Genomic DNA, 17,341 nt, shown 5'->3' with positions numbered 1-17,341 from the left:
CACCAGAACAGCTTGCCTATAGAAATAGTGGGCACTTCATCACTGGAGTTCTTTAAAGCAGTGGTCCCCAACCCCCGGTCCGCGGACCGGTGCCGGGCCGTGGAGTACCTGGCACCGGGCCGCGCAGCGGCCGGGGGACAGGAACGCTGCAGCGCAAAGGCTCCTGGGCCGTGCGCAATGGGCCTGCGCAAAGGCTCCTGGGCCGTGCGCAATGGGCCTGCGCAAAGGCTCCTGGGCCGTGCGCAATGGGCCTGCGCAAAGGCTCCTGGGCCGTGGCCCCACCCCTGCGCGCGCTCAGCGGGCCGCGGCGATAAAAAGGTTGGGGACCACTGCTTTAAAGAAGAGACTGGACAGCCACTTGTCTCAAATTGTTCAGGGTTTCCTTCTTTGAGCAGGTGGTTGGACTAGAAAACTTCCAAGTTCCCTTCCAGCTCTATTCTGATTGATTGATTGATTGAACATCTATGTGCTCGCTAAAAACTGATAATGGCTTGATGGCACATAATCAATCAATCATAGAGATAAATTCCAGGTATGGGATGTATTCATAGAGTGCCTACCTTTTGATATCCAAATTCTACTGAGTTGTCCTATTTCAGGATGTCTTCATTCTAATTGCTGATCTGGCATCAAAAGAAGTCCTCGCTTCTCCCAGGTTTCCAGCAAAGTGTAAACCCAGAGGTGGTCTTGGCTCCAGAAGAGTGAGACATTGATTCTTCAAGATATTCCTTATAAAGCCATTCAATTCTGAACCATTAGTTTTTGGCAGAACTCTGCAATCATTCTTAGTATCCAAAAGTCATCTTGTTTTCCTCTTTAAATTACCCTCAATGGGCAATTAAATTTCCTGTTTAAATTGCCCTTAATGGCTACCATCACAGAAGGAAAAGAAGCAAGAATGGGGAAAATTGGATCTCTGTTTTTTATTTCTTCCCTGGGGATGTCAAACACTGCAGAGCATCAAGTGCATGAAAGAAACAAGAGTATCAATAAAGGAGAATATTTGCATCTCAGGGTTGAAATGAGAAGTCCGTGATGCTCTCTGATCTTGCAGATGTTTCATTACCAAAATGAGGTAACATCTAGTTAGCAGCACTGATGGAAACATCTAGTTAGCAGCACTGATGGAGAAGACGTTGGACAAAGAAGCAAGAAGATCAAAAATCAGAAAGTTGAGGGGGAAAGGATGGTGGATGGTGGAAACAGAGCTGACGAGAGGAGAAAACAAATTCAATGGGTACAAAACCTCATGCAGAGTCTAGGCACAAGACTGTTCTTTTTTTACCTTACATTGTGTTCAAGATATATTCCATGACATAATGGAATGGCAGAATTTGGAGACTTCCATTTTACATCTTCTCTATAAGGACCATACCGACACTCGTGATACATTCAAATCTGCCTTATTGTAAGTTGGATACTTGAACTTTGTTTTCTCATTTTGCTAATTTAATTCCTTTTAATGGAAGGCTAAATCTTTTGCAATTGGCTGTTTAATGCACTAATTCTCCTGGCCTATCTAAAATCATTTCCTTCCTCTATTAGGGGAGAAAATACTTTACAATCAACATCTCTTTTCCACTGCTTATAGAAAATATGCTTTATTCATCAAAGAAACAAAAACACAAAGCTTTTAAATAGTGTAGCACCCATTATGGTTATCAGAAACTTCAAGCTAAGCAGGAAATTATATTTTCAAGAACAATTCCATTTAGATGCCCCAAAGGATCACCCAGAAGCATTACTTTATTCCTTATGGATGGAGGCAAACTGTTATGGTCCACCAACAGCCTGCGGAGCTGGCTGCGGAGTCGGACAGTGATGAGTTTGAGGAAGAACATGGGCCAGTCCTGGAGGCTGGGGAAGGCCCAGATGAGGGCTCTGCATCGGAGGCAGGGATGGGGCCAGGGCCATCGGGGAGTGAGGTGCGGACTCCGGAGCCTCCAGAGGCTGACAGTAGAGAGAAAGAGGAACAGGAGGAGCAAAGAGGACGACTCAGGAGAAAGGCCAAGAGATGATTGGCCCCTCCCATAAGGCTTAAAAGACCAGCAACAGCTCTTGGGCTCTTTGTCGGAAAACAACGTTGATAGTCTTGCTGCACTTATCTCTTGTCGGCGTCTTCTGCTTCTGAACTTTTGCCAAGAGAAGCCTTTGGCAATTTGCCTAATTATACCAAGGTTGGTGATTAGACTGAAGAATTTGTGTTATGAAGAATTTGTTTTGATTTATCTTGGACTACGGTGAGAATGAGTTAATTCTCAGCTGTTCTAATAAAGTCTGTTTGTTTTGGAACTGTTTGCGTCAACTACTACCTACTTGGGCCTGGGGCACAACACAAACAACCACAAATCCAAGATTCATTGGACTCCACCCCTGCCCACATTATGCATTAAAGAGGTTTCTCTCAATGTTCTCCTATAGCAGTGTTGGCGAACCTTTTCAGCACCAAGTGCCAAAATGGGAGCGCATGTGCACGCACGGGGGAGCACCGTAAACCGGAAGAGCATTTTCCCCTGTGCACATGCACGCACCGGGAAGCTGAGCTTCCAGTTTCTGGCACGTGCATGTGTGCCGATCACCTGGTCTTCCGGTTACTGGCATGCACACGCGTGCGAAGATCAGCTGACTGGCACGCACATGCAAAGCAGGGAGCTACTCTTCTGGTTTCCGGTGCTTCTGCTTGTGCGAAGACCAGCTGGCTGGTGTGCATGGAACCTGGAAGAGCAATGGACGACAGCTGGCATGCCCAGAGAGATGGCTCTGTGTGCCATAGGTTCCCCATCACAATCCTATAGTTATCTTAAGGAAAGACAGGAAAATACAAAATAGCATGGCCACTGTGTTTCACCATGAGAAGCAAATTGACAAAGCAGCTTTGAGGTAGAACATCGAACATAGAATAAGAAATTTGGAAGTCTTCTAGTCCAACCCCATGCTCACAGCAGGAGATCCTATACCATTCAATACAAAGGGCTATCTAGTATCTTCTTGAAAACCTCCAGTGATGGAGCACCCACAACTTCTGCAGGCAAGTTGTTCCACTGATTAATTCTTCTAACTGTCAGGAAATTTCTCCTTAGTTCTAAGTTGCTTCTTTCCTTGATCAGTTTCCACCCGTTGCTTCTTGTCCTGCCCTCAGGTGCTTTGGTGAATAGGTTGACCCTTTCTTCTTTGTGGCAGCCCCTGAGATATTGAAACACTGCTATCATGTCTCCCCTAGTCCTCCTTTTCATTAAACTAGACATATCCAGTTCCTGCAACCGTTCTTCATATGTTGAGGAACATGTGGAGGAGTTGAGGAAGTTTCTTGAATCTCATTTAACATTGAACTGGGAAAAAAAAAACAGAATACTCAGGAATACAGGTTACTGGAAGATCTTGAAGACAGATAAGAAGTTCCTTGATAATTTATTAACAAACAAAGCAAGTTAAATATTATGAAGTTATTATCAGCATGTCCAGCAACTACAATTTGGGTGTCACCATGGCTGGGCTGTTACACAATGGTAATATTGTACTGGGAGCAGGTTACAAGAGTTGGGGGGGGACGAGGGTTGGCCCTGGGAGTTGATGATAAGAACTGTTCCAAGATACTTCAAATATCTGGGGCAGGAACTGTTCTGCCCCAGCTACAGACCCCAAAGAATGCAGCACACACAAAGTTTGTACAAACCTTAGTTTACTAAATTAAATAAGGTTTTTTTTCCAAACAAAGGCTGTTAATTAACTTTCTTAACAGCCTACAAAAATCCAAAGAATAAATAATCTTAATCTTACTATGATTGGCAGAAAGCCTAGAAGCAATTTGCAAAGAACGAAGATCAAGACATGAAGGAGAGTGAACGAAGTTGTTCCCTGCAAATTGCTTCAGTCGGCGTTCCTCCTTAAATAGGTTAAGGGAGTGGCCAATTAGCCCCAAGCCTTACTCTCAAGGAGACCTCCTCCTGAGGAGCCACTCCTGCCTTTTGGCAGCTCTGCTTCTCGATGCATCCTCTTCACTTAAAGGAGCTTCTGGAGGTTCTGAAGGCCCTGGCTGAATCCCCACCTTTGGCACCACATCTTCTCCAGCCTCATTGTCCGACTCGAGTGCCAGCTGCACAGGCTGCTGGCACAGCACCACACCAGCCTCCTCGCTTTCCAAATCAGCCACCAGCTGCATAGGCTGTGTACGGACCACAACAGGCACAGTGTTAAGACCAACAAGAAAACTCAGTGGATTTCTTCCAACAGTCACTCTCAACTTCACTCTCTTTCCAATAGGTGGCTCCAAGAGTGGTGGTAGATGCAGGTAGTCACCAACAGGGGGTGTAGTGAACAGAGGAACATTACATAAACTGGAAACTGGATTTTTGCCTTGAGAGATTTTTGTTTTGAGATTGAGATTGATTTGCAACTTGGAGAGATGAAGATACATTGAGCTTTGAGACAAAGTTGAGAGTCTTCAAAGAAGGGACAGTATGTTGATTTTTTTGCATTTTCAGCTTTATGTTGGAGCCAAACATATCAAACTTTTTTCTGGCATCACAAGCTGGATGCTATGCTAGTGAACCAGAGGGTGGACACTTTTATGATTCTACTTTAAAGCTAATTCCTAAAATTTGTTACATGTATTGGGAAACAAAAAAAAATGTGTGCCTCGATTTTATTGTGATTGTTAGTTGCAAAGTCATGTCCAACCCATCGCAAACCCTTGGACAATGTTCCTCCAGACTTTCCTGTCCTCTACCATCCTCTGGTATTATTGTGATACTTGCTTTATTGTGGTGGTGGTCTGCAATCAAACCCATAATAATTCCTTGGTGTGCCTGTATATTACTTGGTTAAAGACATTTGTTATACAGTAGAACTGAAGTTTATTAACTGTTGTTTAGATAACGTAGACTTTTAAAGACAAAGAAAAAAGTTCACATCAATTGTTGTGGCTCCGTTGCCTGAGCCTGGGCTATCGACAGATGCAGACTCTGAGAGTGAGGGAGAGGAGTTGGCAAGGCCTCCCTCTCCAGGACCCTCCTCTCTGGCAATGCCTCCGGAGGACACCGAAGGCCAAGAGATAGGCCCAGAGCCAAGCACGTCCCTGCAGCCACAGGTGGACAGCGACAAAGGAGATAAGTGCTGGCTGGATCCTCGACAGCGGCGCAGGGAGAAGCGTGCGCAGCAGAGGGGAAGGCATGCCAGAGATTAGCTGAGTCACTGGACCACACCCCACAGGGTATAAATGTGGGTGTGGTGGCCGGTTCAGTTTGTGACGAGCAAAAACTAGAAATAATCCATGATCTCTGCATTACTGGACTTCTGCCTGCCTTGTCGGACTGCATTTGGACTAATCCTTGTATTGCTGAAACTTTGCCTGCTTTATCAGAATGCTTGCAGTCTAATCTTTGTTTTGTGTGAGTAAAGTCTGAATTGGCAGCTAGCCACTGGGTTGCTTCCAGCTTTATCTTCAAAGACTTTGTCGTGTGGCTTATTAACTCTGGGCCGTCTGTGGGGGTGCGTGTGTGGGACGGGGACAGAACATCAATATTGATTATGAACTACATGGTTTTGCTGATAAGCATAAGGTTGTTTTAATTTTACACCTAAAGCTAAATGTGGCATTAACAGACAACAGAAAAATAAAAACAAAGTTATTAAATAACAATTCTACCTTAAGCTTTACTCTAATGTTTTAACTGTATTACTATTTACAGTTTATGAATGTAGAAAAGGAAAAGAAACAAAACCAAGTCAGCAACAAAACCACCCAAAGACTCTGCTTTCTCACTTTGTTCTTTTTTGTGTCTAAAGGTAAAGGTAAAGATTCCCCATGCACATATGTGCTAGTCGTTCCCGACTCTAGGGGGCGGTGCTCATCTCCGTTTCAAAGCCAAAGAGCCAGCGCTGTCCAAAGACGTCTCTGTGGTCATGTGGCCAGCATGACTCAATGCCAAAGGCACACGGAACGCTGTTACCTTCCCACCAAAGGTGGTCCCTATTTTTCTACTTGCATTTTTTACCTGCTTTCGAACTGCTAGGTTGGCAGAAGCTGGGACAAGTAACAGGAGCTTACTGTATTACGCGGCACTAGGGATTCGAACCGCTGAACTGCTGACCTTTCGATCGACAAGCTCAGCATCTTAGCCACTGAGCCACCGTGTCTAGCAATGTGCAATATTTGTAAGCATTTAGGCCCTCTTTGGAATCATACTGTAAATGTTTGTACTTGCTATGCTCTGTAGTAAATCTTTCAAAAAGATCCTAATCTAGGAGCTACAAACAGAAAAATAAAAATAATCAAACAGTAAACATAAGCCTAACCAAGAAACTATCAAAGGGAAAACACTCCCACCAATGCTGATAGGGCAAGGTATTGTAATAAACAAAGACCAAATCCCACATCCTTCCAGCACTGATGATGTTACCTAGCAAGGTAACAAAATGTCTTCAAACAAGCAGTGAAGCTTGGACAGCACCAAGGATGCCAAAAGAAGATTTGTAGAACTGCTAAGGACTTTTTGTATACACCTGTACGTTGTACATACCTGTAGCTTCCCTGCTTAACTAGCCATCTTTCCATCCTTTCTTACCAGCATGGTGATTTAAGATTTTGCCTGTGACCTATTTTTCTCTTCTGTTGCTCCCGAGATATGGAATAAAGTTGAAAAGTGTCTCTCTTGCTGTACCCCTTTTTATAAGAGGCTAAAACCTCACTGTTAATTCCTGAATTTGAACTGGTTTCAAATTGGTGCTCTTTTAATTTTACTTATGATTGCTCCATTTCCAAAATTAGCTGCCTTTAGGTGACCATATGGAAGCAGCAGGTGTGGTTGGTGCTTTCCCTGTATTTGTAAAAATCTTGTTTCTAGAAAGCAAAATAAATTGAGTATTTTATAAATGTCATGCAGTTCATTTCCTGCACAGCGTTAGTTGTGGATTGATATCGACCTTGCTTAAAATGCAAGGATTTCTATGTGTATTCAGATGAAAGAGCCAATATGTTGAAAGAGATTTGGTCCCACCTGTAAGATTACAACCTAAAGTAGCAATATGGTTGATTGTTACTCAGAAGGAAGCACAGAGGTCTTGCAAGTGGGTTTGGGTTCTCCCTCTGGGCGCTTCATCTTCTTTGAAGACCTTTTGCAAAATGACTTTCATGCTCTCCTTGGTCTGAGCTCTTTTTTTTCTCCCAACTAGAAAATAGATCACTGGATTAATACTGCTATTTAGACAGGACCACATTATAATACCTGCCTCCCAAAACATTATGTCAGGATCAGCTTCAATATTAAAAAAACTAACAATCACTGCAAAGACACTTAATGGAAAAGAAAGGATGAGGAAACAGAGAAGAGTAATTAAAATTACCAATAAAAGCCGACCCTTATTTTTCTGTTTCGATTTAAGACACACTTTGATGAAAAGGACCACGGTAGAGAGTGAGATCAATGGAAGGCAAATTATAGCTGTCACAAAGAAATGGAGATTGAACAGTCTGTAATTTACAAAGCCTTTCATAATTCTCATAATTCCACTCAGGAGGAAAGAAGAGATCCACAGAAGGACACAGACGCTGGAGGACAAATGTTTTGGCCGGGAATAGCGATGCCAGATTGGGAAGAGGACAGCCACACACCGGTCGATGCTGATGGCTGTCAGAAGAAAATGAGAATTCATAAGCATCATGTACATCATGTGGGAGAAAAAGGTACAGAAAAGGAAGAGAATTTTGCCTCCTAGAAAATAAGTAAATTGATGAATTTTATATATAACTATAGATGCCAGAAACCAAAGTCTGCAACGGCCAAGTTAAGGATGAATATGGTGAAACGGTTTCTCTTAATCTGGAAGCCAAGTAGCCAGATGATGTAGCCATTGCCCACAAACCCACAGACAGAAGGTCTGTTGACTAATGTTGGTCACATTTGGCCATCTTGTTTGAGTTTGGCCGTCTCAGAAGCTTAAGAAGCAGAGAATGTGGAATGCTGAATTCATGCTGAATGAAAAACATTCAACTGCCCAGCCATTCCTACTTGGTCTGAAATATGTCTGTGAGTTCTGCAGCCCTTCCATTGTGGATGGAATGGAAAACAGCGGTATGATTATCTGATGGTTGATGTCATCAAGGGACAGGATAGTCCAAGTCATGCCTACAAATCTTGTTGGTTAATGTTGACTTGATTGTTCTTAGCATTGTCAAGCAAGCAAGCAAGCACTGTTGAGCCAATCCAATCTCTTAATGCAAAACTTTATTGAGTACATCATTTCGGCACAGAATGAAAGCAAAACCAGCTCTGGGTAATTCCCAGGCAATTCAGTATAATTAAAGTAGGAGCGTCAAACTGGCAGCCTACAGGCCAGATGCATCATGTGCAGGCCACACCCACCCTCGCTCTGCAAAGGCAAAAAACACCACAATACATCATGTGACATCACATGACACGCTTGAGTTTGACACCCATGAATTAAAGTATAGAATCCTCCCTCCCCGCATTACTGCAGGTCCCCTTGTCCAATTAGGTGTCCAGGTGTTGTTGTGGGAAGATTTCCACAACTCTGGCAAACACCTGCTGAAACATCCTTGGTTCCCATGAGAACGTTTCTTGTTATCATCTGGAATACACATTCCAATCTCTCCCTCTCTTTCTCCCAGGTCTTTTGGCAAGCTGCGAAGCAGTAAAAGTGAAAGCAGTTTGAATACACTTCTTGACACTTTAACTGAGCCGAGGTGGCGCAGTGGTTAGAGTGCAGTACTGCAGGCTACTTCTGCTGCCTGCAATTTGGGAGTTCAATTCTCACCGGCTCAAGGTTGACTCAGCCTTCCATCCTTCCGAGGTCAGTAAAACGAGGACCCAGATTGTTGGGGGGCAACATGTTGACTCTGTAAACTACTTAGAGAGGGCTGGAAAGTACCGTGAAGCAGTATAGAAGTCAAAGGAGCCCTGGGGGTGCAGCAGACTAAAGCACTGTTATTAACATCAGTTGCCTGCAATTACTGCAAGTTCAAATCTCACCAGGCTCAAGGTTGACTCAGCCTTCCATCCTTTCTAAGGTAGGTAAAATGAGGACCCAGATTGTGGGGGCAATAAGCTGACTTTGTATAAAATATACAAAAGGATGAAGGCTATTGCTTAACGCATTGTAAGCTGCCCTGAGTCTCCGGAGAAGGGCGGCATATAAATCAAATTTTAAAAAAAAGTGCTATTGCTACTGCTATCTTTCCATCCTTTCTTACCAACCTGGTGATTTCAGATTTTGGCTCTTCTGTTGCTCCCAAGACATGGAATATGGTTAAAAACTGTCTCTCTTGTTCTTTCCCTTCTTAGTAAGAGGATAAAGCTTCATTGCTAATTACTGAGCACATTGTAAGCCGCCCTGAGTCTTCGGAGAAGGGCGGCATATAAATCAAATTAAAAATAAAAAAAAAAATTACTGAATTTGAACTGGTTTCTAACCAATTCCATTTTCACCTTACTCATTGTTGCTTCATTTCATGAATTAATTGCCTTCAGCTGACACCTGAAAGCAGCAGCTGTGGTTAATGCTTCCCTTGTATTTGTAAAAATCTTACTTCTACAAAGAAACATCAACTGAGTATTTTATAAATGTCATGCAGTTTAATTCCTGCACAGCATTAGTTGTGAACCGAGGTAGACATCTCTTAAGATGCAATTCTCTATAAGTCAATTAAGATGAAAGAGCCAATATGTTGAAAGAGATTTGGTCCCACCTATATGGGATGCACTGGCTCAGTGGCTAAGATGCTGAGCTTGTCGATCAGAAAGGTCAGCAGTTGGGCGGTTCGAATCCCTAGCGCCACGTAACGGGGTGAGCTCCCATTACTTGCCCCAGCTTCTGCCAACCTAGCAGTTCGAAAGCACGTAAAAAATTCAAGTAGAAAAATAGGGACCACTTTGGTGGGAAGGTCACAGCATTCCCTAAGCCTTTGGCATTGAGTCATGTTGGCCACATGAGCATGGAATCGTCGTCAGACAGCACTGGCTCTTTGGTTTAGAAACGGAGATGAGCACTGCCCCCTAGAGTTGGGAAGAACTAGCACGCATGTTCGAGGGGAACCTTTATCTTTATAAGATGACAGCCTCAAGCGCAAGCCATTCATTGCAGAGGTCTTGCAAGGGGGTTTGAGCTCTTCTATCTCCCTCCAGTAGCTTCACCTTCTTTGAAGATTTTTTGCAAAACGACCTTCATGCTCTCCTTGGACTGTGCTCCTTTTTTTCTCCCAACTAGAAAGTAAATCACTGGATTAATACTGCTGTTTAGGCAGGAGCACATTATAATAGCTGCCTCCCAATTCATCAGGTGAGGACCAGGTTGAATATTGAAAAAATTAAGAATCACCACAAAGACATTTAATGGAAAAGCAAGGATGAGGAAACAGAGAAGAGTAATTAAAATCATCAGTAAAAGCCGGCCCTGATTCTTCTGGTTGAATTTAAGACACACTTTGATGAAAAGGACCATGGTAGAGAGTGTGATAGACGGAAGGCAAATTACAGCAGTCACAATGAAATGGAGACCGAATGGGTTGTAATTTTCAAAGACATTTGTGAGTAGCATAATACTCATACTTCCACTCAGGAGGAAAGAAGAGGTCCACAGGAGGACACAGACCCTGGAGGACAAATGTTTTGGCCGGGAACAGTGATGCCAGATTGGGAAGAGGACAGCCACACACCGGTCGATGCTGATGGCTGTCAGAAGAAAATGAGAATTCATAAGCATCATATGGGAGAAAAAAGCAAAGAAATGGGGGAGAATTCTGTCTCCTAGAAAATAAGTAAATTCATGGATGTCATATATAACTATAGATGCCAGGAACCCAAAGTCTGCAACAGCCAAGTTAAGGATGAATGTGGTGAAACGGTTTCTCTTAATCTGGAAGCCAAGTAGCCAGATGATGTAGCCATTGCCCACAAACCCAACACAACAGGTAAATAAAGTAATGCCCATCAAAGCAATCCATCCTAAATAGGAAGCGGTAATCCCTTCTTCGTACTCATATGAGTCACTGCTATTGTTATATTCATAAGATTCATAGTTCTGTGTAGCATCCAGATCCTCCAGGCTGGAATTCATCATGAAGGTTTTGTAATCCTCTGAAAATATTTTGGAATGGAAGCTCCTATTAGATGAAAAGAAAGAAGAGTGGATTCAGTCATTCCTGTCTCCCAAATACTACCAGTATTGTCATAACTTCCAGTATCTAAGGGGCTGTCAACATGCACTCCAAAACACCTGAAGGCAGGACAAGAAGCAATGAATCAAGAATAATCAAGGAGAGGACTAACCTAGAAATAAGGAGCAATTTCTTAACAGTTAGAACAATAAACAGGTGGAACAACTTAACTTCAGAAGCTGTGGGTGCTCCCTCACTGGAGGCTTTTAAGAAGAGATCTGACAACCATTTGTCTGGAATGATATAGGATCTCCTGCTTGATCAGGGAGTTGGACTAGAAGATCTCCAAAGTCCTTTCAAATCTGTTATTGTGTTATTCTACTTTCCCTGTGAATAGCTTGAGCAATGTGGTTGCAGTAATGAGCCAACTCCTTGAACTGTTTATTGCCACACCTAAGAGGGAAAATACTAACATGTTGTTCCATCCATGCTTCTCAATACATATCTGAAAATGCAATTGGTTTTGGATTGCATTAGATGGTTTCACTCTAGTGAAATTCAGCAATGTCCTCTCTGCTGCTTTTCCACCATTGCTCTGATATATTCAAAATCTCCTTGTGAGCTACCAAAAAAAATAGTAATTATGTAAGGATGCGTTTTTCTCAATGCTTCGTCTTGTTATGGTGATATGGTGCCCAGCGTATAACAGAGATAATAAGAGATAATTGTAAGGAAATATATTTCTTATATTTACTTATTTATTTTATTTATTTATTGGTTCAATTTATATGCCGCCCTTCTCCAGAGACTCAGGGCAGCTTACAATGCGTTAAGCAATAGCCTTCATACTTTTGTATATACCTGCTTAGTAGGGCTTTCGGCTCCCCCTAAGCGGTGTTCTTTTTTATACAAAGTCAGCTTATTGCCCCCACAATCCGGGACCTCATTTTACCTACCTCGGAAGGATGGAAGGCTGAGTCAACCTTGAGCCTGGTGAGATTTGAACTTGCAGAAATTGCAGGCAGCTGGTGTTACTTAACAGTGCTTTAGTCTGCTGCACCACCAAGTCTCTCTTAAGAAATGATAAGAGGGGAAAATGGGCAGCTTAAACATTTTGTGGAGCTACAGATACTTCCCAAAAAATGGAAAACACACATACACACCACATTTTGGTCTACTTAAGTAACAGAACAATAATAACAGCGTTTGAAGGACCTTGGAGGTCTTCTAGTCCAACTACATGCTGAAACAGGGGACCCTATACCATCTCAGACAAGTGGCTGTCCAAACTCTTCCTAAATATCTCCAGTGATGAACCACCCACAACTTCTGAAGAAAAATTGTTCCACTGATTAATTGTTCTAATTGTCAGGAAATTTCTCCCAAGTTCTAGGTTGGTTCTCCCTTTGATTAGTTTCCATCCATTGTTTCTTGCCTTGCCTTCTGGTAATTTTGAAAATAGGTTGACGCCCTTTTCTTTGGCGCAGCCCCTCAAATATTGAAACTTGCTACCACGTCACACCTAGCGCTTCTTTTCACTCTGCTTAGTTCCAGGTTGGTTCTCTCCTTCATTATTTAAGTATAGAAGATTTCCTGTAAGTACCTGTCCACACTTTGTGTGATTAACCAGAACTTCCCCAGTTGATCCAGAAACAAATGGGATGAATTTTCTTACAGAACTGAAGAGCCAAAACTGATGAAAAATGATTATTTTTATTATGAGCCTTGGTGGCGCAGCAGACTAAAGTGCTGTTAAACAGCACCAGCTGCCTGCAATTACTGCAAGTTCGAATCTCACCAGGCTCAAGGTTGACGCAGCCTTCCATCCTTTCGAGGTAGGTAAAATGAGGACACAATTTGTGGGGGCAATAAGGTGACTTTGTATAAAAAAGAACACCGCTTGGGGATGGGGGGGGCAAAGCCCTTCTAAGCAGGTATATACAAAAGTATAAAGGCTATTGCTTAACGCATTGTTAGCCGGCCTGAGTCTCCGGAGAAGGGCGGAATATAAATTGAACCAATAAATAAATAAATAAATTATGGGTAAGCTAAAGAAACATCTTATTTCCTTGACTTTGAGTTCAAAATGGTTTGTTTGCTTCCGACATACACTACTTGTATTGTTCTGTCATGATGGCTAAAAGTAGGTTGGAAAATGAGTGATAACCAGGAAACCTCAACAGAGACTGTTATGACTGAGAACATACAAATGTCAGGTGTAGAAATATACAGCTACTATTGCTCAGTGTGCATATCCCTAGGTCTAATTAAACCTTCCAATACTGTAACTTACCTGAAAGTGATGGTTGAATCTCTTTGAAGTTGCTGAATGGAAGATTATCGTTTCATATTAGAGGTCTACAGTGATCAGGAATGGCAGGACATGCAGGCAAAATCTCTTTAAGTCCTATTTAGATGTAGGTCATCAACAGAAGGGAAGTCCATCCACCCGATCTTGAGTTACAAGGTTCAAAGAATTGTCCGCAGATTTGGATATCCCTGGAAGTAGAACCTGAGCAGAAATCTTCAGAGGTGTTTTTATAAAAGGAACAGGGTTCAACATAGCAGGTGAGGATCGATCTCCTGTGGAAAACCTGAAGAGCTTTTGCTTCTGGCATGAATGTTTAAAAGATGCACACATACTCTGTGGAATTTCTAATCGGAAACCACCACCATGTGACTCCCAAGATGTGATCCTTGTCTGTCTAAGATAATCACCAATAGTTGACTTTTTGCTTCTGACATGAAGAAGAAACTCTAAAACAGTGTTTCTCAACCTTGGAAGCTTGAAGATGGGTGGACTTCAATGTCCAGAATCCCCCAGACAGCACTGCTGGAGTCCACCCATCTTCAAGCTACCAAGGTTGAGAAACACTGCTCTAAAAGATGCATCCATACTTTGTGTCCTGTCTAATCAGAACCTACCACCATGTGATGCAAGATGTGGTCCTTGTCTGTCTAAGATAATCACCAACAGTCAGTGTAGAAGAGAGAGAGTTGGCTTGAGCCTGCTAGAGCAAGGGAACCAAAAGCCAACTCAGATAGAGTTAAATTTTGAAGAAATTTGTAACAGAAAATGTAACATCTCCTTATAAAGAAAGATTTTGGAAGAACAGGGGAAATTGTTCTCCAGATTATATTTCTTTGGAGATGCTCCGATTAAGGAGACTATTTGCTGATTGATGTGAGAAGAGCAAACAACAAAACTTCCCTGTCCGTTGGATTTCCCAGATCATAAATGGGACTTTGACCACTGAGGAAGATCACAATCATTCAACAATGCAGTCTGTTCTTTTGTTTTGATACTATCTTCTCTTTAAGGTTTATTTCCTCTCTTTGGTCATTAGGAATATGAGGATGGGGATAATGAAGCTTAACCTCCTTTCTGACTATCACCCAAAGGTGCTTTTCAGTGGTGAAATTCAATTTTTTTACTACCAGTTCTGTGGGCATCTTTTGGTGGGCGTGGCAGGGGAAGGATACTGCAAAATCCCCATTCCCTCCCCACTCCTGGGAGAAGTATATTGCAAAATCTCCATTCCCACCCTACTGGAGGGAAAGGATACTGCAAAATCTCCATTCCCACCCCACTCTGGGGCCAGCCAGAGGTGGTATTTGCCAGTTCTCCGAACTACTCAAAATTTCCGCTACCGGTTCTCCAGAACCTGTCAGAACCTGCTGGATTTCACCCCTGGTGCTTTTCCAAAAAGCAACTGGACTTTTTTGGTTTTTTTCTTCGAAAACATTTTGCTTTTCAGCCCAGAAGCTTTTTCAGTTCTTTTTCAGAACTGAATTTGACAGCCAAGGTTCTTGGGCAGTCTCCTGATTCTGCAGTGGGTGATTATCTTGCAAAAACAAGAACCAGATGGTCTTGTCACTTGATGCTCACATTGATTCTGCAAGATAAAAAATGTATCTGATTCTGTGACACTTTTAACAAAGTCTGCTTGGCCCATCCCAGAACAGAAAGAATATTTATTACAGAAGATCTGCTTAATGTTCCTTATACTCCAGTGTATGACAAATTTTGAACATTATAAGCAAAGCCTAGTATGGGTATTACCCAGTGGTGACATCTAAAATTTGTTACTACCGGTTCTGTGGGCGTGTCTTGGTGATGGTGGGGTAATGTGACTGGGTGGGTGTGACCAATTTTTTTTTTTTTTACTTTTAAAATCATTTTTTCCTACAACCTCTTTGGTGAAGAGGTTGTAAAAAAATGCTTTCAAAAGGATCTGACGATCCCAGATGAGTTGCCTGATCGACAGAGGCTTTTTTAAAAAACCTCTGCCAATTAGGAAACTCAGCTTGGATCGTCAGAGGCATTTAAAAGAAAAAGAATGGTGTTTTTTTTTTTTGGTTAATCTGACTTTGTATAAATATACAAAAGGATGAAGGCTATTCCTTAACGCATTGTAAGCCACTCTGAGTCTCCGGAGAAGGGTGGTATATAAATCAAAATTTAAAAAAAAAAAAAAGCCTTTGAAGATCCCAGCTGAGCCGCGTGATCATCAGAGGCTTTTTTTTTTTACTTTTAAAAGCATTTTTTGCCCAAAGAGGTTGTAGAAAAAATGTTTTTAAAAGTAAAAAAAAAAAGCCTCTGATGATTGTGCGGCTCAGCTGGCCATGGGGGGTGGGGGTGGGAGGGCAGGGATTTTTGCTACCGGTTCTCCTAACCACCCACCTCCATCACTACTGAATTGGAGGATCCAGTCCGAACCGGGAGCATTTCACCCCTGGTATAACCTACTTAACCTGTGTTCTTTGCACCTCTCTCATTTTCCCCAATGAGGGTTGCGGATGGAGTTTACCCTGGTTTGGTGTATTGCTCAATGTGGGGAGCAGAGTACCTACTTCTAATCTCAGGATTTGAGACAGAAGGTCTGTTGACTAATGTTGGTCACATTTGGCCATCTTGTTTGAGTTTGGCCGTCTCAGAAGCTTAAGAAGCAGAGAATGTGGAATGCTGAATTCACTTTCCTCTTCTTTTTCAACATATTTCCCGCCTGGACTACTGCAATGCTCTCTACATGGGGCTCCCCTTGAGGAGCACCCAGAGGCTCCAGCTGGTCCAGAAGGCGGCCGCGTGGGTGGGTATGGGAGCGACGGGGAGCTCCCATGTGACCCCCCTTCTGCGCGAGCTGCACTGGCTCCCGGTGGTCTTCCGGGTACGCTTCAAGGTTTTGGTTACCACCTTTAGAGCGCTCCATGGTTTAGGACCGGGGTATTTACGAGACCGCCTTCTGCCACCAGTAGCCTGTCACCGACCAGTACGCTCCCATAGAGAGGGGCTCCTCAGGGTGCCGTCAGCCAAACAATATTGACTGGCGGCCCGCAGGGGGAGAGCCTTCTCTGTGGGGGCACCCGCCATCTAGAACGAGCTCCCCCCGGAGATATGGAGGATCCCGGACCTGTGCGCTTTTCGCCGTGCCATCAAAACATTTCTTTTTCAGCAGGCCGGCCTGGCCTAACCTCTCTTTTAAACTTTTAAATTTTAAAAAAATTTTAAATTTTAAATTTGTCTTAAGAATTTGGGGTGTTTTAAATTTCGTTTTCCGGGCCAAATTATTTAATTGTATTTTAATGCTTTTTAACATTTGTATTATATGTATTTTATCTGGCTGTTCACCGCCCTGAGTCCTTCGGGAGTAGGGCGGTATACAAATTCAATAAATAATAATAAATAAATAATAATAATAATAATATTTCAAACCAAATGGGAATGGCTGCCATTCCCACTTGGTCTGAAATATGTCTGTGAGTTCTGCAGCCCTTCCATTGTGGATGGAATGGAAAACAGTGGTATGATTATCTGATGGTTGATGTCATCAAGGAACAGGATAGTCCAAGTCATGCCTACAAATCTTGTTGGTTAATGTTGACTTGATTGTTCTTAGCATTGTCAAGGTTCGGACCGACAAATCCAAGCAAGCAAGCACTGTTGAGCCAATCCAATCTCTTAATGCAAAACTTTATTGAGTACAGCATTTCGGCACAGAATGAAAGCAAAACCAGCTCTGGGTAATTCCCGGGCAATTCAGTATAATTAAAGTAGGAGCGTCAAACTGGTAGCCCACAAGCCGGATGCATCACGTGCAGGCCACACCCACCCTCCGGTTACTTGCCCCAGCTTCTGCCAACCTAGCAGTTCGAAAGCACGTAAAAAATTCAAGTGGAAAAATAGGGACCACTTTGGTGGGAAGGTAACAGCATTCCATAAGCCTTTGGCGT

The 17,341-nt window shown here is 42.8% G+C and overlaps 2 protein-coding genes across 2 annotated transcripts; both read right to left on the bottom strand.

The window, feature by feature from the left end:
* Window positions 1-7,038: 7,038 nt before the first annotated feature.
* Window positions 7,039-7,656, bottom strand: LOC139314246 (mas-related G-protein coupled receptor member H-like). The gene has a single exon (XM_070939818.1). The coding sequence runs from the start codon at window positions 7,654-7,656 to the stop codon at window positions 7,039-7,041; it is 618 nt and encodes a 205-aa protein (XP_070795919.1).
* Window positions 7,657-10,125: 2,469 nt separating this feature from the next.
* On the bottom strand, window positions 10,126-11,073 carry LOC139315587 (mas-related G-protein coupled receptor member H-like). Its single transcript, XM_070941982.1, has one exon. The coding sequence runs from the start codon at window positions 11,071-11,073 to the stop codon at window positions 10,126-10,128; it is 948 nt and encodes a 315-aa protein (XP_070798083.1).
* Between the last annotated feature and the right edge of the window lie 6,268 nt (window positions 11,074-17,341).

Source organism: Pituophis catenifer, unplaced genomic scaffold, assembly GCF_029215685.1.
Source record: "Pituophis catenifer annectens isolate HBS135680 unplaced genomic scaffold, rPitCat1.0.hap2 SCAF_3, whole genome shotgun sequence".
Lineage (NCBI taxonomy): Eukaryota > Metazoa > Chordata > Lepidosauria > Squamata > Colubridae > Pituophis > Pituophis catenifer.
Note: the sequence above shows the minus strand (reverse complement) of the source record. Positions and strands in the feature narration are given on the sequence as shown.